The sequence below is a fragment of the Hemitrygon akajei genome, chromosome 8 (assembly GCF_048418815.1).
Source record: "Hemitrygon akajei chromosome 8, sHemAka1.3, whole genome shotgun sequence".
Taxonomy (NCBI): domain Eukaryota; kingdom Metazoa; phylum Chordata; class Chondrichthyes; order Myliobatiformes; family Dasyatidae; genus Hemitrygon; species Hemitrygon akajei.
Genome location: NC_133131.1, coordinates 114,807,952 through 114,832,497, shown reverse-complemented (window position 1 = coordinate 114,832,497; position 24,546 = coordinate 114,807,952). Strand labels below are relative to the sequence as shown.

General features: G+C 39.1%; 1 protein-coding gene across 1 annotated transcript in view; it reads left to right on the top strand.

Moving 5' to 3' along the window:
• dazl (deleted in azoospermia-like) overlaps positions 1–11,586 on the top strand; it is a 67,577-nt gene extending 55,991 nt beyond the window's left edge. Inside the window, exon 10 of the mRNA XM_073052948.1 lies at positions 11,335–11,586. Within this exon, the coding sequence (XP_072909049.1) occupies positions 11,335–11,364 (30 nt within the window). The 3' untranslated portion in view covers positions 11,365–11,586. The remainder of the gene's footprint in view (positions 1–11,334) is intronic.
• Positions 11,587–24,546: the final 12,960 nt, after the last annotated feature.

The window sequence follows — 24,546 nt, the reverse complement described above, 5'->3', positions numbered from 1 at the left end:
GATGGACAAGCAGCCAATGTGCAAAGAAGCAATATGTTGTGCAAGTACAAAAGGGAAAAAGAGTAGAAATAATGAGTAATAAATATTGAGAGCATGAATTGTAGCATCCTTGAAAGTGAGTTCATGGGTTGTAGAATCATTTCACTTCTGGGGTGAGTGAAGTTATCCACTCTGGTTCAAGAGCCTGATGGTCAGAGGTTACAATGGGACATTGATAGGATGCAAAACTGAGCTGAGAAGTGGCAGTTGGAGTTCAACCTAGATAAGTGTGAGGTGCTTCATTTTGGTAGGTCAAATATGATGGCAGAATATAGTATTGATGGTAAGACTCTTGGCAGTGTGGAGGATCAGAGAGATCTTGGGGTCCAAATCCATAGGACATTCAAAGCTGCTGCGCAGATTGACTGTGTGGTTAAGAAGGCATATGGTGCATTGGCTTTCATCTATCGTGGATTGCGTTTAAGAGCCGAGATGTTACAGTTATATAGGACCTTGGTCAGAACCCACTTGGAGTACTGTGCTCAGTTCTGGTCGCCTCACTACAGGAAGGATGTGAAATTCATAGAAAGGGTGCAGAGGAGATTTACAAGGATGTTGCCTGGATTGGGGAGCATGCCTTTTGAGAATAGGTTGGGTGAACTCGGCCTTTTCTCCTTGGAGTGGTGGAGGATGAGAGCTGACCTGATAGAGGTGTATAAGATGATGAGAGGCATTGATCATGTGGATAGTCAGAGGCTTTTTCCCAGGGCTGAAATGGCTAGCACAATAGGGCACAGTTTTAATGTGTTTGGCATTTGATACTGAGGAGATGTCAGGGGTAAGTTTTTTACGCAGAGAGTGGTGAATGTGTGGAATGAGCTGCCAGCGATGGTGCTAGAGTTAGATATGATAGGGTCTTTTAAGAGACTCCTAATAGGTACGTGGAGCTTAGAAAAATAGAGGGCTATGGATAACGCTAGGTAATTTCTAAAGTGCGTGCATGTTTGGCACAGCATTGTGGGCCGAAGGGCCTGTATTGTGCTGTAGGTTTTTTGTTTCTGACTGTGCCTGAGCTTGGTGGTGCGGGATCTGAAGCTTCTATACCTCCTTCCTGATGACAGCAGTGAGAAAAGGGCATGGCTTGGATTGTGGGGATACTTGATGATGGATGCTGCTTTTCTCAATAGTGCTCCTTGCAGATGTGCTCAGTGGCGGTGTGGGGTGCTTTATCTGTGAAGGACTGGGCTATATCCACTGCTTTTTGTAGGCCTTTCTGTTCAAGGGATTTGGTGTTTCCATACCGGGCCCTTTGAGTAATGTTTTGGATGAGCTTAAGAGAAAATTGACTAGATAATCTGTTTAACCAGCATACGAAATACTGGAGGAACTCAGTAGGCCAGGCAGCATCTATGGTAAAGAGGACAGTTGACGTTTCAGACCAAGACCCTTCCTCAGGACTGGAGGAAAATGAGGAATCAGAATTAGGTTGGGGGAGGGGAGGAAGAGATATAAGGTGATAGGTGAAACTGGGAGCAGGGAGGGGTGAAGTAGAGAGCTGGGAAGTTGATTGGTGAAAGAGATACATGGCTGGAGAAGGGGGAATGTAATTGGAGAGGACAGAAGGCTATGGAAGAAAGAAAAGTGGGAGGAGCAGAGTGCAGGCAAGGAGACAAGGTGAGAGGGAATGGGGAATGGTGAAGGGAGTGTGAGGTCGCCATTACTGGAAATTCAAGAGGTTCTGGTAATGGCTACCCCACCCCTTTCACCATTCCCCATCCCCTTTCCCTCTCTCACCTTATCTCCTTGCCTGCACTCTGCTCCTCCCCCTTTTCTTTCTTTCATGGCCTTCTGTCCTCTTAGATTACCTCTTCTACAGCTCTTTCACCAATCAACTTACCAGTTCTTTACTTCATCCCTCTCCCCTCCCCACCTTTTAACTCTGACTCTTATTTTTTTCTTCTCCAGTCCTGAGGAGGGGTCTTGGTCCAAAATGCCGGCTGTACTCTTTTCCATGGATGCTTTCTGGCCTGCTGAGTTCCTCCAGCATTTTGTGTGTAGTGTTTGGATTTCCAGCATCTGCAGACTTTCTCTTGTTTGTGATTGGATAATCTGTTTTGCTGGTAGACTCAAATAAATTAGACCAAGGTACTGTAATTTGGAACTAATGTTTACTATGTCTGTACCAGCAGTTATGGTTGAAATGACAATAAAAAGTGACGACTTGATTGTACATTTATCTGGAAGGAGGCACTAATGATGTTCTGTCATTTAGCTAAGTTGGATCCAGGCATACTAAAACACTTTCCATTTGCAATGTATTGTGCTTTTGAAGTGATTTTGGAAATTTTAGCTTTTTATAGAAATTGTGCACATCAGGGAAGTTTTGAAAATATACTTGCCTGTCACACTTTGTAGGTTAGAGCCACAGATGATATTTGTGAGGTAAAGTTTTGCTAATGGATGGCTATTAGCCCGGCACCTTAAGAGCTTTGTTACTGTATTGGATGTTGGAAATGTGGTTTTATATCATAAAACAAACGGTACTTAGCTCAAGTTTTGTAAACTGGCTGCCCGTGTGCAAAAGGAGAGTATTTAGTTGTATTATGTATTTATTCCATTGGTGATTGATACATTATCTATTGTTTTGATATATCTAAATCAATATGATTGCATCTCTGAAGTAATCAGCTACACTTTTGCCATTTGATTATTGTCTAATGCCCAATTCATAAATGTACACTTGGTTCCTGTAACAACACACAAAATGCTGGTAGAACACAGCAGGCTAGTCAGCATCTATAGGGAGAAGCGCTGTCGATGTTTCGGGCCGAGACCCTTCGTCAGGACTTCTACCAGCATTTTGTGTGTGTTGTTGTTTGAATTTCCAGCATCTGCAGATTTCCTCGTGTTCACTTGGTTCCTGTGATGCTTTTGTTTCATCCATATACTTTAATCAGAATCCAATGAGGTGTTTGGTTGTTAACTTTTTGTGACAATTTCCTTAATTTGAGTGGGCAAAAAGATGTTCATACTTTTTATTCAAAAACTCTATTTCAAGAATAACGGTACTGTATATAGTTCAGAAATTGGGAATGATCATTTAAAGCTGAAGTGCATAGGAGCTACTCATAGCTTGGTGGATCTTTTGAATTCTTTTTCACTGGAGGATTGTGAAAGTTGTATCATTAGTTTATTTAATGCAGGTATTTTTGAAAAATCAGGGAATTGAGACGGTGCCCTGGGTAGATCAGCGTGATCATCAGAATCAGATTTAATATCACTGGCATATGTCATGAAATTTGTTGCCTTTGCAGCAGCAGTAAAATGCAATACATATTAGGAAAAACAGTTGCAGTAAGTGTGTGTATATTTAATAATTAAATTGGTGTGGTAGTGTTCATGGGTTCAATGTCCATTCATAAATCTAATGGCAGAGAGGAAGAAGCTGTTCCTGAATTGTTGAGTGTCTGCCTTCAAGCTTCTGTACCTCCTTGATGGTAGCAGTGAATGGCAGGATCTGGTTTCTTGCATTCTTATCAAGACTAGGGAGTATCTCAACCTATTAGCACATCTTTGGGGTGTAGGAGGGAACTGCAGTACACTAGAGAAACATGTAATCAGAGACTAATAGCATTGCAAGTCAGAAATGAACCTGGGTGGTTGGAGCTTTTGCAGCAATACTAACTGCTGTAATGACTGTGTTGTCCTTTGAGACCAAAGATGAATATTGTAATTTCACTTTCAACCAACCAATCTGATTCTCTAGTTTCACGCCTAAATCCTTGACACACTGTTGTCCTTTGTTCTGGAGCCCTACTGGAGGATAGATGAAATAAAAACTGTCCTATCTAAATTTTACATAATAGCATTGGGAAAGCTGCTTGCATTGTTTCTATTTGAGTATTCTCTTAATTTAATGTCTGATAACATTTTTGATTAATCTTCTCAGCACCTGCATGTAGGATGCTAGGATCCATGAGGACTGTTCCCAGAACCTGAATGCAGTTCTCAAATGCAACTTGGATTTCTGTCCTTTAATTTTGTTACATCTGCCATATCTCTCCACTTTGATTCCTAGTTTTGCATGACTTACATCTGACAGTATTGTTCTGATATCTAAACTAGCTAACCATGCCCTATTCAATAGCAATGTCATAGTATTTCAGAAGGATTGCAGCAAGTCAAGAATGTGGACCCCCCACCACTTTTCCATAAACAGTTGATAATAGATGTTTCTTTTTCTAGTGATGTCTAAATGCTGAGAAGTTTTGTGTAGGATGAGGGTGGTGTGCAGGGAAAAAACTGAGCTGGGAGAAGAACACCTTAAGAATGACATAGAAAGTGCGGACCTCAAATTTTTCTAGAGCAATTTTAAGCACAACAAGAAAGGGGCATTTGAACTGGAACAAAAGTGGAAAAGCTAGCAGTGAAAAAGAATTCCAGAGACAGCAATCAAAATGCACACAAAATACTGGAGGAACTCAGTAAGTCAGGCAACTTTTAGGAAGGGGAATGAAGTTAGTTTTGGGCCAAGGCCCTTTATCAGTTAGGGGGGTGGGGAAGGAAAGGAGCAGGTCAGATTTCAAGAATCTCCATTATCTTTTCTGTTTAAAATTCCACTTATAGCCTGTGACCAATGGTGTGTCTCAGGAGATGGTGCTGGGCACATTGTTATTTGCCATCTATGTCAGTGGTTTAGGTAATGTACAATGCTTTCTTAGTAAATTTGCTGAGAATGAATATTTGCAGTGAAATCGTGATCAGCTGGATAAGTGGACCAAAAATGGCAAATGGAGTTAATTCAGGTTAAGTGTGAAACATATTTTGAAAATCCAGTCAAGGTAGGAATTTCATAGTGAACAGGGGGGCCTTGAAGTATTATACAACAGAAGGAGCTTGGAGTTCATGTACATAATTACAAGTAGACAGATAGTGGTGTTTGGCATGCTGACCCTGGGGCATTTAGTATACAAGTTAGGAGATTATGTGGCAGTTGAGCAGGATGCTGGAGAGGCCGCATTTGAAGTATTGTTCAGTTTTGGTCACCCTTCACAGGAAAGATATTATGAAACTGGAAAGAGTTCAGAAATGTTTTGCAAGACTGTTTCCAAGATTCTAGGGCCTGAGTTAGAGGATGGAGTTGGACATGCTAAGGTTTGGTTTACCAGTGTAGGAGGCGGAGGAGCCTCCTACATTTTTGGAAGGAGTAGTAATTGGAAAAATGAACAGTAGGTGGAACTAGAGGGAAAATATGGTGGAGCGCACTTGACACAAAATTCACAATTTAAGACTGAATCTTTACTGAGCCTTTTGAATTTCCCCCCAAAAACACGCTGTGGCTGTTCTGTCATCCCTGCTACTGTCCCTGTCCAATCAACTTTGACCAGTTCCTCTCATGCCTCTAATTACTTTCACTCCACTGTAATACTGTGGCATTATATGGTTCAGATTGTGTCTCTTGAACGTAATTGAGTTTTGTTGAGATATTGATGAAAGTGAGGGTAGGGCAGTGGATGCTATCTAGTGGATTTTAATAAGGCATTTAACAAGGTCCTTTACAGTAGGCTGATCCAGAAAATTGCATGGGATCTATGGTGTCTTGGTGGTTGGGATTTGGAATTGGTTTGCCTATGTATTTTAAAAAAAGTAGTGGTGGAAAGGTATAATTTTATCTGGAAGTCTGTTACTAATGGTATCCTGCAGATACCAGTGCTGGGACCTCTGTACGTGATATTTAAATGACTTGGATGTAAGTATACATGTGTAAGTTATTAAGTTTGCAGGTGACACCAAGATAGTTGCAGACAGTGAAGATGGCTGTCAAAAGATGCAGCACATTACAGATCAGTTACAGATTTGGGCAGAGAAATTGCAGATCGAATTTAATCCAGGCAAGTGCATTTTAAGAGGTCAAACGTAAAGGGAATCTACAATGTTAATGGCAGGATGCTTACAGCATTAATGTACAGATGGAACTTGTAGTCCAGTCAGTATCTCCTTGAAAGAGACCACAAATAGGGTGATAAAGAAGTTATACTGTGTGCTTGCCTTTATTGCTCAGGCCACTGTATTGGCCCAACTAAGTGGCTGTTCCAGTTAGCCAAAGTTTCATGGAAATATTTAGAAAGGGAAAAAAAATCAAACAGCTGATTAACTGAGTAACAAATTATGTACTTAAATAAAATACAAAACAAAAAATTAGAGCCCTATCAATAGTACTTTTGTACTATAAAACTGCATTAATTCCTACTGGTCATTGATGGAGTAGTGTATGCAGGTGTATTCTTTTGAATGACTGTTAATGAACAACTATAGATAATGGACTCACTGCAGACAATGCTTTTGACAGTTACATCCTCCAAATCTTCATTTCCATTGTAACATTCAAGATGATTGTTGATACCTTTCAAATTCTTCATGATTCCGATTTTTTTTTTGAAGTAGTGAAATTGTTTTAGTTTTACTTCTTGCCATTTCAGGTATCTCCAAGCATGAATGCTTCAAACTGCAGTGAGCAAAACTATTCTAAATTGTCTTGCTGCTTATTTCTTGACAACTTTCAGTGACAAAAATATCTGCTTTTAGAATACAGGCGTATGCAACTGATATAATTTTAAAAATTCTTCACTCATAGCATGGTGTGTTATCCAATGGCCTTACAAATGCATATGACTGATGCTAGTTGGAAACTGTTCGGCAACAGTCTCCTGCTCCAATTAAGTGTCATAGTGTCCCAAATCAACAGATAGAATCTCAGCTATTTTATCGATTAGTTTCTGTTCTTTAAGATTTGTCTCAAATGAGCGGCTGTCCTAATTAACCAGAATCCACTGCATTAGGAAGCTGTGTTGCAACTATACAGGACTGGTTAGGCTTTGCTTGAAGAATTGTGTGCAATTCTGGTTCTTCTATTATAGGAATGATGTGAAAGCCTTGAAAAGGGTACAAATGAGGTTTACCAGGATGCTGCTTATAAGAGGTTATATTGAATCATTGGAGGCTGAGAATATATTTCATAGAAGTGTATAAAATTGAGAAGTAGAATGATAGAATCCTTTTTCCCAGGATAGAAATGTCATGTAATAAGGACATGAAATTAAGATGAGAGGGAAAAGTTTAAGGAAGTTTGCGGGGCAAGTTTTCCACAGTTGTAGGTGCCTGGAATGGGCTGCTAATGATGGTGGCATTTAAGACACTTTTAGATAGACAAGATGAATAAATAGAAAATCAAGGGCTATGGATCATGTGTATGCAAGGGAGGTTTAGTTTGATTTGGCATTGTTTGACACAGACATAGGCTGAAGGGCCTTTTCCTGTGCTGCATTCTTCTAGGCTTTATGAAGAGAGACTGAATAGGCTGGGACTGTTTTCATTTCAGCAAACAACACACACAAAATGCTGGTGGAACACAGCAGGCCAGGCAGCATCTATAAGGAGAAGCACTGTCGACGTTTTGGGCCGAGACCCTTCGTCAGGACTAACTGAAAGGAAAGGTATTAAGAGATTTGAAAGTAGGAGGGGGAGGGGAAAATGCGAAATGATAGGAGTAAACCAGAGGAGGTGGGGTGAAGTTGAGAGCCGGAAAGGTGATTGGCAAAAGGGATACAGAGCTAGAGAAGGGAAAGGATCATGGGACGGGAAGCCTAGGGAGAAAGAAAGGGGGAGGGGAGCACCAGAGGGAGATGGAGAATAGGCAGAGTGATGGGCAGAAAGAGAGAAAAAAAGGAGGGGGGGTAAAAACTAAATATATCAGGGATACCCCACCCCACCCCCTCCGGTCTTCTATCATTTCACATTTTCCCCTCCCCCTCCTATTTTCAAATCTCTTACTATCTTTCCTTTCAGTTAGTCCTGACGAAGGGTCTCGGTCCGAAACGTCAACAGTGCTTCTCCTTATAGATGCTGCCTGGCCTGCTGTGTTCCACCAGCATTTTGTGTGTGTTGCTTGAATTTCCAGCATCTGCAAATTTCCTCGTGTTTTCATTTCAGCAAAGATGGCTTAGGGGTAACTTTGTAAAATAATGAGTCATAGGATAGAAATTTACTTTTTCACAGGCTAAAACAGGAGGAAATAGGTTTAAGAGGAACTAAGGGGCAACTTCAATAGTGTGTGTATATGGAATAAGCTGCCAGAAGATGTTTCAGATGCAATTGCAATTACAACATTTAAAGGACATTCAAACAGGTACAGGATTGGAATTATTTAAAAGGATATAGGCCAAATGCAGGTAAGAGGGATTAGTGTAGATGGACGTCATGGTTGGCATGGGCATTGGGCTGAAGAGCCTGGTTCAATGCTGTATAACTATGGATCCATGAATGTAAAGCTCAAATCTGATCTGATTGTGGGATTGTAGTGGTCAGCGCATTGCTCACAGTGCCAGCGATCTATGATCAGGTTTCAATTCTTTCTGCTGTCTGTAAGAAGTTTTTATGTTCTCCCTGTGACTGGATTTCCTACTATTGCTGTGGTTTCTTCCCACTTTCCAAAGATGTACAGTACTGGGTTTGGGTTAGTAAATTGTGAGCAAGGTATGTTGTTGACATTTGTGGGCCTTCTCCAGCACGTCCTTAGAATGTGTTGGTCATTGAAACAAAGGATGAATTTCATGTTTCAATATATATGTGACTAATAAAGCTAATCCTTTTTCATCTTTAATCTTTATTGCAAGCTGTTTCACTGTATCATGTGTTGCAGCTTCAGTCTTGCATTTCATTATGAAACCCCCTGCTGTTGCTCCTACCTTGCCTGTGTGTATTCCAGGGTTGATTCTATTAGCAAGCAGTGCCATTATTTTTATCTGATTTGATTTTAATATGATGATTTATGTGCTGGGCCATGAAGTTGCAGATTAAGTAGTAGATTATTGCTGTGCTATAGTTTTGTCAATTTTGTTACATTTTGGTATAAATTGCCTTTTGAAAATGTCATTGACGTATAGAGAGTGTCAAACTTAGATCTCTATTCCTGAGACGTTTTTTCAAAGTCAGAAAAGTCCATTTCTGATAGCTGCCAATATTGTATCACTCTACATTTGCTATATTTTTAAATTTAATTGATTAATCACAAATGTTACCCATAAAGTAATGGAGTATATGTATCCAGTTATTAATGAATACCATGAAACTTAATTACTTTCTTGAAAAACTATTTAATATGAGGGATCTTCTGTAAAGCTGGGTTTTTGTAAGTCTAGTCATCGGAAATCCAGTGATGTATTACATTTACTAAATAACATGCATTTTTATTACTCTGCTCAACTCTTACCAGCTCATGTGGGCTTGATAACAGTTTAATGTAGAAAATCAGCAAAGCCCCAATTTTGTCAAACTGGTCCACTATCTGGAGCATGAAATTTCTTATTCAAATGTTGTCAGGCATATGGCTTCCATATCTCTACATCTGTGAAAGCTAATTTGCATTACAATGGAAGAAGTTTTGATAACTTCCACCTTCATTACTGAAATCACAAAACACCAGCAATATGTTCACAGGATGTAGGAAGCAATGACTCTGAAGCACTCTGGTTCCCTTCTGAATTTGTAGCTGAAATTGTAAAACGTGCCACTTTTGTATTGGACTTTATCTCACACTCCACATTGACTAACTTGTCCCCCTTCAGGGTGATTTCTTTTTCAATCAGGGCTGTGTCGTAGGAACCCTTTTCCTCAAGGGGCAAAAAAGCATGTGCAAGTGAATTTTTAACCACTGTTTTTGAGCAAGGGCTTAAGATTTCTGAGTTAGGCAAGAAAAATGAGTTCTTGGGTTGGTCTAGTCGACCATGATATTAAATAAGACCATAAGATATAGGAGCAGAAATAGGTCCTTCAATCCATCAGGTCTCTGCCACTCCATCATGACTAATCCCAGATTCCACTCAACCACGTACACGTGCCTTCTCGCTATATCCTTTGATGCCCTGACCAAAGATTAGGCTGACTGGCCTATAATTTCCTTCCAGTTGCCTTCGTCCCTTAAAGAGTGGAGTGACATTTGCAATCTTCTGGTCCTCCAGGACCATTCCAGAATCATTTGATTCTTGAAAGATCATGACCAATGCCTCCATTATCTCTTCAGCAACATCTCTCAGGGATGTAGTCCATCTGATCCAGGTGACTAATCCACCTTAAGTCCTTTCAGTTTGTCTAGCACTTTTTGCTTTGTAATAGCAACAGCACTCACTCTTGCTCCCTGACACTCACAGATCTCTGGCATACTGCCAGTGTCTTTCAAAATGAAGACTGATGCAAGATACCAATTAAGTTCATCTGCCATTTCTTTGTCCCCCATTACTACCTAACCAGCATCTTTTTCCAGTGGTCCAATATCAACTCTCACGTCTCTTTTAGTCTTTATATAACTTTAAAAAAAAAACCATTCTAGTATACTGCTTTATATTATTGGCTAGTTTGCCTTCCTATTTCATCTTTTCCCTTGCAGCTTTTTTAGTTGCCTTTTGTGGGATTTTAAAAGCTTCAATCATCCAACTTCTTACTCACTTTTGCTACCTTATATGCCCTTTGGCTTTTGTGCAGTCCTTTTCTTATCAGCCACTGTTGCCTACACTTGCCATTTGAGAATTTCTTCCTCTGTGGGACATATCTATCCTGCGCCTTGTGAACTATTCCCAGAAACTTCAGCCATCTCTGCTCTGCCATCATCTTCCTCCAACCCACCTGGGCAAGCTCTTCTCATACATCTATAATTCCCTTTGTTCCATTGCAATACTGATGCATGTGAGTTATGCTTCTCCCTCTCAAATTGCAGTATGAATTCAATCATATTATGATCACTGTCTCCTAAGGGTTCCTTTACATTAAGCTCCCTAATAAGATGCGGGTTATAATAAATTCCCAGTCTAAGATGGCCTTTTCCCGAGTAGGCTCAAGCGCAAGCAGCTCTTTTAAAAAAATAAATAAATAAATATTTTTTTTAAAAAAAACATCTAGTAGGCATTCAACAAGTTCCCTATCTTGCGATTGGACACCAGCCTAATGAAATACAAGGGCAGACTAGCCAATAATATATAACTGGATACCAGAAGTTTTTTCAGTTATGTAAAGAGTAAAAGGGAGATGAGAGTTGACATTGGACCACTGGTAAATGATGCTGGTGAGATAGTGATGTGATTGCATTCCTGTAGCTCCTATCTATTATTTCCTTAGACTCCTATCTTATCTGGTTTGTCAGGATATATGGAAATGTAAGCAGGCTTTTAAGAACTGAAGTAATAAAAATATTTCTAAAATGCATTTGAGAAAATGAAGACAAAATTTTACACTTTGTACATAACTCAGCAGCCCAGTTGAAATGTACTGTGACTTTGCTAATTTTGTTAATTTGTTTTTGTTCAGGAGAAGAGAGTACACAGGTTTACAGTTTAGAAGCAGTCTCAGTGTCTGAAGTGAAGTGACTGGTCCTGTTTATAGGATGGATGAAGCTGATCTTTGCTACTGTCTGTACTGTTGATCCTTAAAACTGGGCTAAGTTATTTATGTTGGTTTTGTCGTAAGCACTTTTGATCATGTACAACAAATCCATTTTCTTACTGGAAGCATTATGTAAAATCACAATTGTATCTACATTGACTGTGTACCCTTTTTATATTTCTGATCTCAATTTCTATTGTACAAACTTGGGGTCATTATGTCCCAAGGTTATAATTTATCTTATAGGTTTCTTTGGAATTGCCTTTTCGTGAAGCTCAGATGGTTAGTGAATATCCTGAGAGCTATGGGTTTAACTTTGACTTTTTTGACAGAATTGAATTCTGAATAAAATGAGATGCATGGTCATTAACAGAAATGGCAACATTACCTTGATGGTAATACCATCAGATTTCAGGAGACCACAATTATTTTTCATTCTGAGTAAAACTTAATTCTTTCATTAAAGTACCCACTTGACCAAACCTTTACAAATTGCATAAAATATTGAAGAAACAATCAGCATATGTGAAGAAATTAACAATTTATTTCTTTAAAGTATATTGTATAGCTTCCAAAAAGAATATTGTGATATTGACTTACTCATAAGCAACATTCTATTTTAAGAATATTAATGCAGCTGCAAAAAACACCAAGTGAACCATTACCATAAATCTGGAGAAAGATTTTATTATCATATCAGAAGATGTCACATTGTAGATGAATTTCAGTATTTAATTACAAATATTCAATGTACCGTTCCAAATATTGAGATTTCACTATTGTCATTGTAATTTTGTATTTTATATCCAGGCCCTCTTACACAGGTGAAATAACTTCTCATATATTATAGGACTTGGGACTCAATCACTTGTGCCTTCATTTAAAAGCTCAGTTCTAACCTAAAATTTTTTAGCACATCCTTCCCCTTTCACCAAAATAATTGATATGTGACCTACAGTAACTTAACAGATCTATTTTTAATATTTTGAATTTTAATTTAGTCACTAATAATGGCTTTGAAAGCAAATAAAACTTGACAATACAAGCAACTTTTACTTTACAAAATGTGACAATATTTAGCTGCCATCACTATTATTTTTGATCTGATATTGTTTACTTTTTTAATTTATCTTATTACCTAAGTATTTTAGAGCCTGGACAGTTTTTCTCCATAAATTTGATTGCTTTGTGCTTCCTGAAATACTTGGAAACATTAAGAAATTTAACATGCTGAATGCTATCTTATACAGGCTTTAATCTGATTGAATTATAAACTATTCCAGAAATTCTTGATTTTAAATAAAACTCCATGCCTCTTAATCATCTTTATCAAGTAATATTTACTTGGCTTTAATACTTAGATGATTTTCTTTAAAGCAGCCATTTGGAAGAATACACCTTAGATAAAATAGTCTATCTACTGCATATACGAATATTGGAGCTTCCTGCATTGCAAAATAAAGGTTAATTGGCACTCTTCATAAAGTGTGTTTTAATAATGCAAGACCTTATTTGGTAACCTGGCACCAACTTGGGTTTGTGATTAATACTGTAACACTAATGCAAAACCTATTTTTGTGTACAGAATGACAAATCCAATTTTAACTTTCAATAGGGATCACACTTTCCAGAGTTTAGCACAGTCAGTACTTCCTTCAAGTTGTCTAGTATCAAATCAGTGGAAAAATGTAAACTCAGATTTAAAAAAAAATTCTTGAGCTATGTTGGTGGTGAAACTTAAAGCATTTTGTTTAAATCTGTAAAAATCCAACTTATAGAAGCAAGCTGTTGTGAAAATGAAATTTTTTTTGTAAGTTGTACATGTGTGAAGCTTTAACTTTTGAATTTCTTGTCAGTGATTTAAAATATAGAATAAATGTACTTTGCTGAATGCCTTAAAATCTCACTTTCACGTATCATAATTTGTAAATGTAAACACTTGCTGATTTTATACTAAACCGTTGAACACTAAAATATTGTTTTCCTTAACTTTGTCTGTGGTTCAGTATGCATTCCTGTCCTTTGTTTTTTGATCTATTGTAATTGTTTGAAGTTATCTGCAGTAAAGATTGATAACCATAGTTAAATATACTGGCTGGAAAGTGATTTTTTTCACTTCTGAATTGCATTACAATTCTGATTGATAGTAAACACGAGAAATTCTGCAGATGCTGGAAATCCAAAGCAACTTACAGAAAATGCTGGAGGAACTTTCTGTGGAAACTATGCAGGTGAATAAACAGTTGATTTTTTGGGCTGAGACCCTTCTTCAGAACTAGAAAGGAAAGGGGATGATGCCAGAATAAAAAAGTTGAAGGATACCTAGAAAGTGATGGGTGAAACTAGATGGGTAGGAAGGAATCTGATGGAGGAGAGTGGACCAAAGGAGAAGGAGACCCAGGGGACGAGATAGGCAGATGAGAAGAAGTAAGAAGCCAGAATGTTGGATGCAGAGGTTCATAATTCCTCGTCCTTAACTACCACTCTATCGCTGTAAAGGCGGCGGGAAGATGGAGTGAGCGTGGATGCTTGGGAAATGGAGGAGGTGAGGGTAAGGGCAGCATCAGTAGAGGAGGAAGGGAAGCCCCATTCCCATGATTATCTTGACTATACCACTTCCCACCCCGTCTCTTGTAAAACAGCTATTTTTTCAGTTCCTTCATCTCCATCATATCTGTTCCCAGGATGAGGCTTTCCAAGATATCAAAGATGTCCTCCAAAGAATGTGGTTTCCCTTGTCTTCATGATTGCTGCTGCCCTCATCTGCAACTCCTCAATTTCCCAAACATCTGCACTCACTCCCATCTTCCCACCACCTTAACAGTGACTCTTGTCCTTACCAAGCAGCCCAAAAGCCTGCATCCAACACATCATTTTCTGCAACTTCTGTCATCTCCAAGGTGATCCTACCACCAAACATTTTTACCTCTTTCTTTCCACCCCCTCCCCTTTCACCTTCTAGCTACCCTCCAACCCCTGCCACCACCTTTTTATTCTAGTGCAGCTTTTCTTGACCTTTTTACCCTGGAGGAACCCTTGGAAGTAATTTTCAGGTCTCATGGAAACCCTGCATAAAATATTATATCTACAGCTCACAGTATATTAATGTATCAGTAAGTTATAGATATAATCCAAAACTAATTGACAATGCTCTTTTGATTAGAGAATTTTTAGCCAACCTTCCCCTTAAATTTTAAAAGGCAAACATAATAAATTTGTTAAAATTAAATTTTTCTAAAGGTTGGCTAGGTAGATTAAAATAAAGTTGTAAATTGATTTTAATTAATGCTATTTATAGCATGAAATTTTATTGACAATGTTGAATTAAAATATAGAATAAATGTACTTTGCTGAACCCCAGTTGAGAAACCCTGTTCTATTGTTTTCCTCTTTCTTTTTCCATTACTGAAGAAAGGTCTCAGCCAGAAATTTGGACTGTTTATGCTGCCTGACCTGCTGAGTTCCTCCAGCATTTTGTCTGCTTAATAGTATTGATTAGAATGCATATTTGGAGATAGAGGCTTCATTTATCAGCATCTTCTGTACCAAAATTGATTTGGCAGTAATTGGCAAGTTGCCCTGGATCTCGTAGTCTCCGACCTTTTGGAGCAGTCTCCCATGTGGAACCTTGTCAAAAAGCCTTACAGAAGTACATGTCAATAGCTGAAATTTGGCCATTTATCTTTTGGTCATTGGTCCTGACTACCATATTATAGTTAAATTGCTTTCATACCTGTAAATTCGTTTTAAAATATAAAACATCAGGAGATTTTTTCTATTCTTGTAAATGCCAGCTTTATTTGGCTCACCACTTTAAATCAGATGTGCTTCCATCAGCCTTTCAATATGTACTGAAGCTATATACTTTCCAACGTAATCTTGATAGAAAGGAAAGCCCAAAATGCATGAAGGCTACAGAACACTGAAGTTCTGATAATTGCCTTTTGCAGTGGTACAATTGACCACAGTAGTATCAGTGATGCATGAATAAAACTGTTCTCACTCAGCCCCTTCTGTGGTGCTAAGTAGTTTGTGCAGATGTGCTAGGTTCAAGTAATGCCTGACATAGTGAAGATTATGAAATTATGAAATCTACCTTGGATGGCAAACTTGAAGAAGAGGAAACTTGCAACTTGGTCTACAAACATTATGGGGAGAAGGCAGGAGAATGAGGTTGAGAGGGATAATAAATCAGTCGTGATGGAGCAGACTTGATGGTCTGAATGGCCCATTTCTGCTCCAGTGTCTTACTGTCTTATTCTTTATATTGACTTGTTCTTGGCCAAGGCGGTGATCGCAACAAAATTCTGTAGAGCTACATAAAGACCGTTCTGCTACAAATTGCAGCATTCTTTGTGAGATTCCAGGTAACTTGCCAAATTGGGCGGTTTTTCCTGGCCTTCCATGGGTTTTGAAGTGGCCTATGGTATTATTACTTTAACATGTGGAAAAATGCAATCAGAACAATTATGCATTCATTAGGCAGGTCATCATGTGCCTCCTAGTATGATTAAAGATTAACACTGTACATCAAAACATACAATGAAATGCGCCATAGCCAACACAGTCTGAGGATGTACTGGGGGAAGCCTGAAGTGTTGCCATGCTTCCAGTGCCAGCTTAGCATGCCCACTATTTACTAACCATAACTTGTATATCTTTATGGATTATGGAAGAAACTGAAACATCCAAAGAAAACCATGTAATCATGTGGAAAATGTTAAAATTCCTCATGGATTGAAAGTACAGGGGAATATCTTCTGTACCCTCCCCAAACCCTCCACATCAATCCTACAATGTAGCAACTGGAAATGCATGCAGTACTTCAAATGTAGCTGAAACACAGTTTTTTTAGAGGTGTGGCAGGACGAGCAGTAATTCAAAATTATGTTCTATCTATACAGATTCCAAAAGATACTTAATGCAGAAAGATAATTTAGAGGAAGAAACAAGAGAAACATTGCAAGATTTTAGTTCATTATTATCCTATTTTAATGGAAGTTATTTTCAGATTGTTCATATTTTATGTGAATAAATATTCTCTTTCAGGTGGTCTTTAAACTCAAAAGGATATAATGAAAAAAGTTGCAACAGAAGTTAGACTATGGAGAGTTGAGGGTAAGTATTTAGTAAGTTTATGCCTTATTAAGACAATTCTTGAAATGCCAGAAAGAAGTTGAGTGATCTGATGAAAGGTAATTAAATTGAAACATTAACTGTGTCTCCCTTCACGGATGCTGTCCGACCCATCAAGAATTTTCAGTATTCGGTATTTTACACATTATACTGTATAAAAGTAAACCACTTTAGTTCAGGAAGATAATGTTTTTGGATTTACATTGATATGCATAATATCCCAGGATATTGCTGAATCGTGGAAATAATGGGTCAGATTGAGCCCTATTTTGCCTGAACCTCTGATTTATCTGTGTGATCCCCATGACCACACTAATTTTTTGTGGTCTATTGAGTCTAATGCCAGAGAGTTGTGCAGTGTAGAAGTTGCCTCTATGGACCATTCTGTCCATACCAACCATCGTGCCTGTCTATACTAATCCCACTTATCTGCATTAATTTCATATCCATCTATGTGCCGTATTTATTCAAATACCTGTCCACATGTTCTTAAATGTAGTTATAGTTCCTGGGTCCACCACTGACAGTTCATTTGAAATATCGACTACTCAGTGTGAAATATGTACCCCTCAGATCTCCATTAAACTTTCCCTCTTTCATCTTAAGTCTATGCAGTCTAGTTTTAGACACCCCTATCATGGGAAGCAGATTCTGTCTATGCATGCCCCTCATAATTTTACATACTTCTGTCATTTCACTTCTTGACCTCCTTTGCTCTTGGGAAAACAGACCCAGCAGATTCATTTTCTGTTTGTCACTCATTACCCATTCTTGCACCCCCTTATGCTTAAATATACCTTTCATAATAGTGAGATGACCAGAACTGCACACAGTACTCCCAAGTGCAGCCAAACTGAAGTTTTATTCAAAGACCCGGCCCATACTCATTGCCTTGGCTAATGACTGCAAGCATGGCATACATTATTTACTGCCGTGTTGCTACTTTAAGGAAATTATGTACTTGTACCTATGTCTGTCAGAAACATTCCACGTGGCTGTACCTTTTTCTGTGCATTCTGCCCTGGTTTAGAACATAGAATTGCTCATATAAAAGAGCATTGGCAGGTTCTTTTGTTCACTATATCTGTGCTGACCATGATGTCAATCTTAAAAAAAACCCAATCTACCTGAGTGTAGTCTACAGCCTTCAATTACCGTTAGTTCATGTACTTCTCTAAATGCCTCTTAAATGCTGCTGTTGTACTAACTTTTGCCACCTCCACTGGCAGTGTATCCCAGGCACCTACCACACCCAGTGTATAAAAAAAATTGTCTTGCACATTTCCATCTATTTGACATTTCCATCCTAAAAATAAGAACATAGAACAGTACAGCACAGTACAGGCCCTTCGGCCTACAATGTTGTGCCGACCCTCAAACCCTGCTTCCCATATAACCCCCTTCCTTAAATTCCTCCATATACCTGTCTAGTAGTCTCTTAAATTTCACTAGTGTATCTGCCTCCTCCACAGACTTGGGCAGTGCATTCCACACACCAACCACTCTCTGAGTAAAAAACCTTCCTCTAATATCCCCTTGAACTTCCAACCCCTTACCTTAAAGCCATGTCCTCTTGTATCGAGCAGTGGTGCCCTGAGGAAGAGGCGCTGGCTGTCCACTCTGTCTATTCCTCTTAATATCTTGTACACCTCTATCATGTCTCCTCTCATCCTCCTTCTCTCCAAACAGTAAAGCCCTAGCTCCCTTAATCTTTGATCATAATCCATACTGTCTAAACCAGGCAGCATTCTGGTAAATCTCCTCTGTACCCTTTCCAATGCTTCCACATCCTTCCTATACTGAGGCAACCAGAACTGGACACAGTACTCCAAATGTGGCCTAACTAGAGTTTTATAGAGCTGCATCATTATATCGCGTCTCTTAAACTCTATCCCTCGACTTATGAAAGCTAACACCCCATAAGCTTTCTTAACTACCCTATCTACCTGTGAGGCAACTTTCAGGGATCTGTGGACATGTACCCCCAGATCCCTCTGCTTCTCCACACTACCAAGTATCCTGCCATTTACTTTATACTGTGCCTTGGAGTTTGTCCTTCCAAAGTGTACCACCTCACACTTCTCCGGGTTGAACTCCATCTGCTACTTCTCAGCCCACTTCTGCATCCTATCAATGTCTCTCTGCAATTTTTGACAATCCTCTACACTATCTACAACACCACCAACCTTTATGTCATCTGAAAACTTGCCAACCCACCCTTCTAACCCGACATCCAGGTCATTAATAACAATCACGAGAAGTAGAGGTCCCAGAACAGATCCTTGTGGGACACCACTAGTCACAACCCTCCAATCTGAATGTACTCCCTCCACCACGACCCTCTGCCTTCTGCAGGCAAGCCAATTCTGAATCCACCTGGCCAAACTTCCCTGGATCCCATGCCTTCTGACTTTCTGAATAAGCCTACCGTGTGGAACCTTGTCAAATGCCTTACTAAAATCCATGTAGATCACATCCACTGCACTACCCTCATCTATATGCCTGGTCACCTCCTCAAAGAACTCTATCAGGCTTGTTAGGCACGATCTGCCCTTCACAAAACCATGCTGACTGTCCCTGATCAGACCATGATTCTCTAAATGCCCATAGATCCTATCTCTAAGAATCTTTTCCCACAGCTTTCCCACCACAGATGTAAGGCTCACTGGTCTATAATTACCTGGACTATCCCTACTACCTTTTTTGAACAAGGGGACAACATTTGCCTCCCTCCAATCCTCCGGTACCATTCCTGTGGACAACGAGGACATAAAGATCCTAGCCAGAGGTTTAGCAATCTCTTCCCTTGCCTAAGATTTACAATATCTATCCGATCCATGCCTCTCATCATTTTATGTACTGAGGTTGTCCCATCAGCCTCCAGTGCAAACAGTCTGGCTTTTTTGTCCAACCTCTCCTTGTAGCTAATACTCTCAACATACTGGAAACCTCTTCAGCAGCCTCTCCAGACCCTCCAGGTCCATCCTATAGTGTAGCAACGGGAAGTGCACACAGTACTCCAAATGTAGCCTAACTAAAGTTTGAAAGAGCTGCTCCATAACTTGCAAGCTTTTATACTCTGCTCTGACTGATGAAGGCAAGTGTGCTGTATGCCTTCTTTATGACCCTATTCATTGTGTTTCCACTTTCAGGGAGGTATGAACTTGCACCCCAAGGTTCAATACTTTTAAGTTTCCTGCCATTTACTGTATACTTTCCTCTTGCATTTGCTTCACAGACAGCAACACTTCTCAATCTTGCCCAGAATAAAAATCATCTTCCACTTCTTTGTTCATACTTTTATCTTGTCTATATCCTGTCTAAGTCATTTAGATATGACAAACAAAAGTACTGATCCTTGCAGAATACAACTGGTTGCTGACCTCCAGTCAGAATAACATTCCTCCACCCTCTGTCATTTATGATCAATCCTATTTTGTACATAACTTACTAATTCAAATTGACTTAATCTTATAAGCCATCTTTCCATGAGGGATCTTGTCAAGTTCTTTATTAAAGTCCACTGCCCCTACCTTATTGATCATCTTTATTACTTCCTTAATACAATTCCTTGAGACAAGTCAAGAGCTATCATTACAAAAGGTAATGTTAGCTATCCCTGTTGCTGAGTCATGGAAACCCTATAGATGTTGTCTATAGGGTTTTTGAGGCAAGATATGAAAGTAGATTGCCAAGCCTTTCTTCCGAGCAGATACTGCTGTTTGCCCAGGCTGGGGCCCGACTGGATTTGAGCTCAGGACCATCCGCCTAGAAGCCCAGTGGTGTTGTCACTACACCACCAGCCAACCTGTTAACTATCCCTATCAAGTCCGTAGTTTTCACATAGGTAAATTGGGTCCATAAGAGTCTTCCCTAATAATTTCCCTACAACTGATGTAATGATCACCAGCATGTAATTTCCAGGTTTATTTCTGTTGTACTTAAAAGAACAATGTAATCTATTCTCCAAATTTCTGGGATCTTACCATGCTTAAAGAGGCTATATGGACCCCTGTCAAGGCCCCAGCATTTGTTTTCTTTCCAAATGTAAATAAATTCTGTCTCTCAATGTCTTCCAGTAACTTTCCCACCACTGATGCAGTGCTTATCAGTGTGCAGGCATATCCCTGCTGCTTTTATCAAATAAAGGAACAAAATTAGTTATTCTAGCTTCAGGTCTTGCAGTGAGAAGTGTCCTATGAAGTACTGCAAGTACTGATTTTTGTGCCATGGTTCCTGACATCTTACATTGATCACCCTTTCAAATGCTTTTTCAATTGTCTGCATGTCTTTGATAATTAGACTTGTTAAAATGAATGAAATAGAACTAACATTATTTTTAATTCTTATGTTTTTGAAAATGTCTAAACTGATGTGTGTTAATTAAAACATAATTAAAATAGGTCTATCTCTACTGTGACTTTAACATAGGGTATATGTTGGGAACTATATTTGAATCAAAGGTGTCTGCTATGATTGGCATAAAGCTTAGACCAGATCCAAACCATACGTATCTGGCCCCTTGGCTCAACATTTCTGAGTTCTTCTGCTTAGCCCAGGAATTCAATTTCCAACTTGTTCTTTACTTGTGAACTGCCATGAAAATGAAAGCACACTCTGGCCCTTTTTGTGTGTAGTTAATGTAGAACTAAATTTTAGAAAGGTGACAGTCATTGGCTAGATAGCATAATACTTATGGAAGGATTTTAATCCTTTAATTAAAAATTAATTTACCAATTATCTCGAAGAGGATAGATTTCTTGAGCAGTGAAGCATATGCTCCATTGGATAATACATTGAATATGGATGACAATTCAATGCAAGATTTTCATTACATGAAATTAAGTTTTTGCAACAAGATTCTCTCCAATCTATTCTGCAATTTTATTAAAATGATGCAGACCAATCCCATTCTCTATTTTTCTTTCCTCCTATTTGTATCAGTCTTTAATTCTATATCTTCCCTGCAGTCTATAGTTTTAAGAACATAACAAAACTGGAGGCATAGGCCACTCAGCCCCTTGTACCTGCCCTGTCATTCAATATGATTATGGCTGCTCTTCTTCAGATTTTAGCTCTTCAAGTCTAGTTCACGATAGCCTAAATTCAATGAACTTTCAAAAATGTATCCACTTCCTCTTTAAACGCCCTCAATAATTTTTCCTTCACAACACCCCAGGATAGAGAATTCCAGGGATTTGCTGCCTTTTGTGAGGAGATGTTCCTGCACACCTCAGTTTTAAATGACTACCCCCTAATCTTGAAACTGTTCCCCTGGGTTGAGAGTTTCCTACTTTAGTGCCTAACCTATCATGCCCTAATGGATCTTAATTTGCTTCAATAATATTTCTCTAAACTCCAAATAATATGGATATAATTCCTTTAGAAACTGAATCCCATGATTTAGATCTGTGTATCCTTGTTCTGATTAACATCTACAGAAAGTACCTCATAGATACTGGGAAGTTCAAGTTTAATTATCATACATGAATATAGACAAATGAAACAGTGTTCTTCTGGGGCCAAGGTGCCAAATACATTACCAACAGCACACTACACATAGCACATATGGCACATATGATTATAAATTCAGAAAAATGTGCAATCACAAAGAAAATTAAATAATATAGCTCAAGTCCTTAGGTTGCATAATTGTAGAATTGATGGTAAGTTGTTCCGTTCCAGCTTGTTCTATAAGATGGTTTTTTAGAGCAGCTCGTGGTTCAGCTCTAGAGAATAAGCTATTCTGGATTGGGTGTTGTGCAATGAACCAGAATTGATTCAAGAGTTCAAGGTAAAGGAACCCTTAGGGGTGAAGTGATCACAATATGACAGTGTTCACCTTGCAGAATCAGAATCAGGTTTAATACCACCAGTATATGTCCTGAAATTTGTTATCTTAGTGGCAATAGATGATAACACAGAAAAAAAGTAAGTAATACAGTAAGTATATGTATATTAAATAGTTAAGTTAAAAATAGTGCAAAAAAAACAAATAATATAAAAATAGTGAGGTACTGTTCATGGGGGAAGAAGCAGTTCCTGAATCACTGAGTGTGCGCCTCTAGGCTTTTGTACCACCTTCCTGATGAGAAGAGGGCATGTCCTGGGTGTTGGAGGTTCTGAATGATGGACCATGTCTTCTGAGGTACCGCTCCTTGAAGATGTCTTGGATACTACGGAGGCTAGTACCCAAGATGGAGCTGACTAATTTTGCAACTTTCTGTAGCTTCTTTTGATCCTGTGCAGTCGCACCCCCATCCCCATACCGGACAGTGATGCAGGCTGTCAGAATACTCTCCATGGGACATCTGTAGAAGTTTGGAGAGTTTTAGGTGACAAACCAAGTCTCCTTAAACTCCTAATGAAGTATATCCACTGTCTTAGCTTTTTTTTTAAGCTGCATCACTATGTTAGGACCAGGTTAGGTTCTCAGAGATATTGACACACTGGAACTCACTTTCTCCACTTATGATCCCTCTATGAGGATCGGTTCATCTTCTCTCGTCTTTCCCTTCCTGAAGTCTACAATCAGCTCTTTGGTCTTACTGATATTGTGTGCAAGTTTATTGCTACAACGCAACTCAACTAGCAATTATATCTCACTCCTGTATGCCCTGTCGTCTCCATCTGAGATTCTACCAACAATGATTGTATCATCAGCAAATTTATTGATGGCTTTTGAGCAATACCTAGCCACACAGTCATGGGTATAGAGAAAGTGAAGCGGTGGGATAAGCACACACTCCTGAAGTGCACCAGTGTTAATGGTCAGCGAGGAGGAGATATTGTCACCAATCTGCACAGACTGTGGTCTTCTGATTAGGAAGTTGAGGATCCAATTGCAGAGGGAGGTACAGAGGCCCAGGTTCTGTAGCTTGTCAATCAAGACTGTGGGAATAATGGTGTTAAACGCTGAGCTATAGTCAACGAACAGCATTCTAACATAGATGCAATTTGAGAAGGAGAAGCTAAAGTCAGATGAATGAGTATTACAGTGGAATAACATGAATTACAGAGGCATGAGACAGCTGACCAAAATTGATTTTCCAGGAGCAATTCAGAAGGCACAGCATAGATAGATATATCCCAAGGAACAATAAGTATTCTAAGGACAGGCTGACAAGAGAAGTCAAAGCCAACATAAAAGCCAAAGAGAGTGCATATAACTAAGCAAAACTTTGGGAATTTAGAGGATTGGGTAGCTTTTAAAAATCCACAAAAGGCAACTAAAAAAAGACATAAAGAAAGAAGAGGAATTTGAAGGTAAGCTAGCCAATAATATTAAAGGGGATACCGAAAGATTCTTCAGATATTTAAGGTGTAAAAGAGAGATGAGAGTAGATATTGCACCACTGGAAAATGCTGCTGGAGAGGTAGTAATGAGGGACAAGGAAATGGCAGATGAACTGATTAATTTTTTTTGCATCAGCCTTCACTGTGGAAGACACCAGCAGTACGCCAGAAGTTTGAGGGTGTCAGGGACAGAAGTGAGTGAAGTTGCCATTACTAAGAAGAAGTTGCTTGAAAACTGCAAGGTCTAAAGGAAGATAAGTCATCTGGACTAGATGGTGTACACCCCAGAGTTCTGAAAGAGTTGGCAGAAGAGATTATGGCGATTATTTAGAATGTTACCTGGGTTTCAGCACCTAAGTTACAGGGAAAGATTGAACAAGTTAGGTCTTTATTCTTTGGAGCGTAGAAGGTTGAGGGGGGACTTGATAGAGGTATTTAAAATTATGAGGGGGATAGATAGAGTTGAAGTGGATAGGCTTTTTCCATTGAGAGTAGGGGAGATTCAAACAAGAGGACATGAGTTGAGACTTAGGGGGCAAAAGTTTAAGGGTAACATGAGGGGGAATTTCTTTACTCAGAGAGTGGTAGCTGTGTGGAATGAGCTTCCAGTAGAAGTGGTAGAGGCAGGTTTGGTATTGTCATTTAAAGCAAAATTGGATAGGTATATGGACAGGAAAGGAATGGAGGGTTATGGGCTGAGTGCAG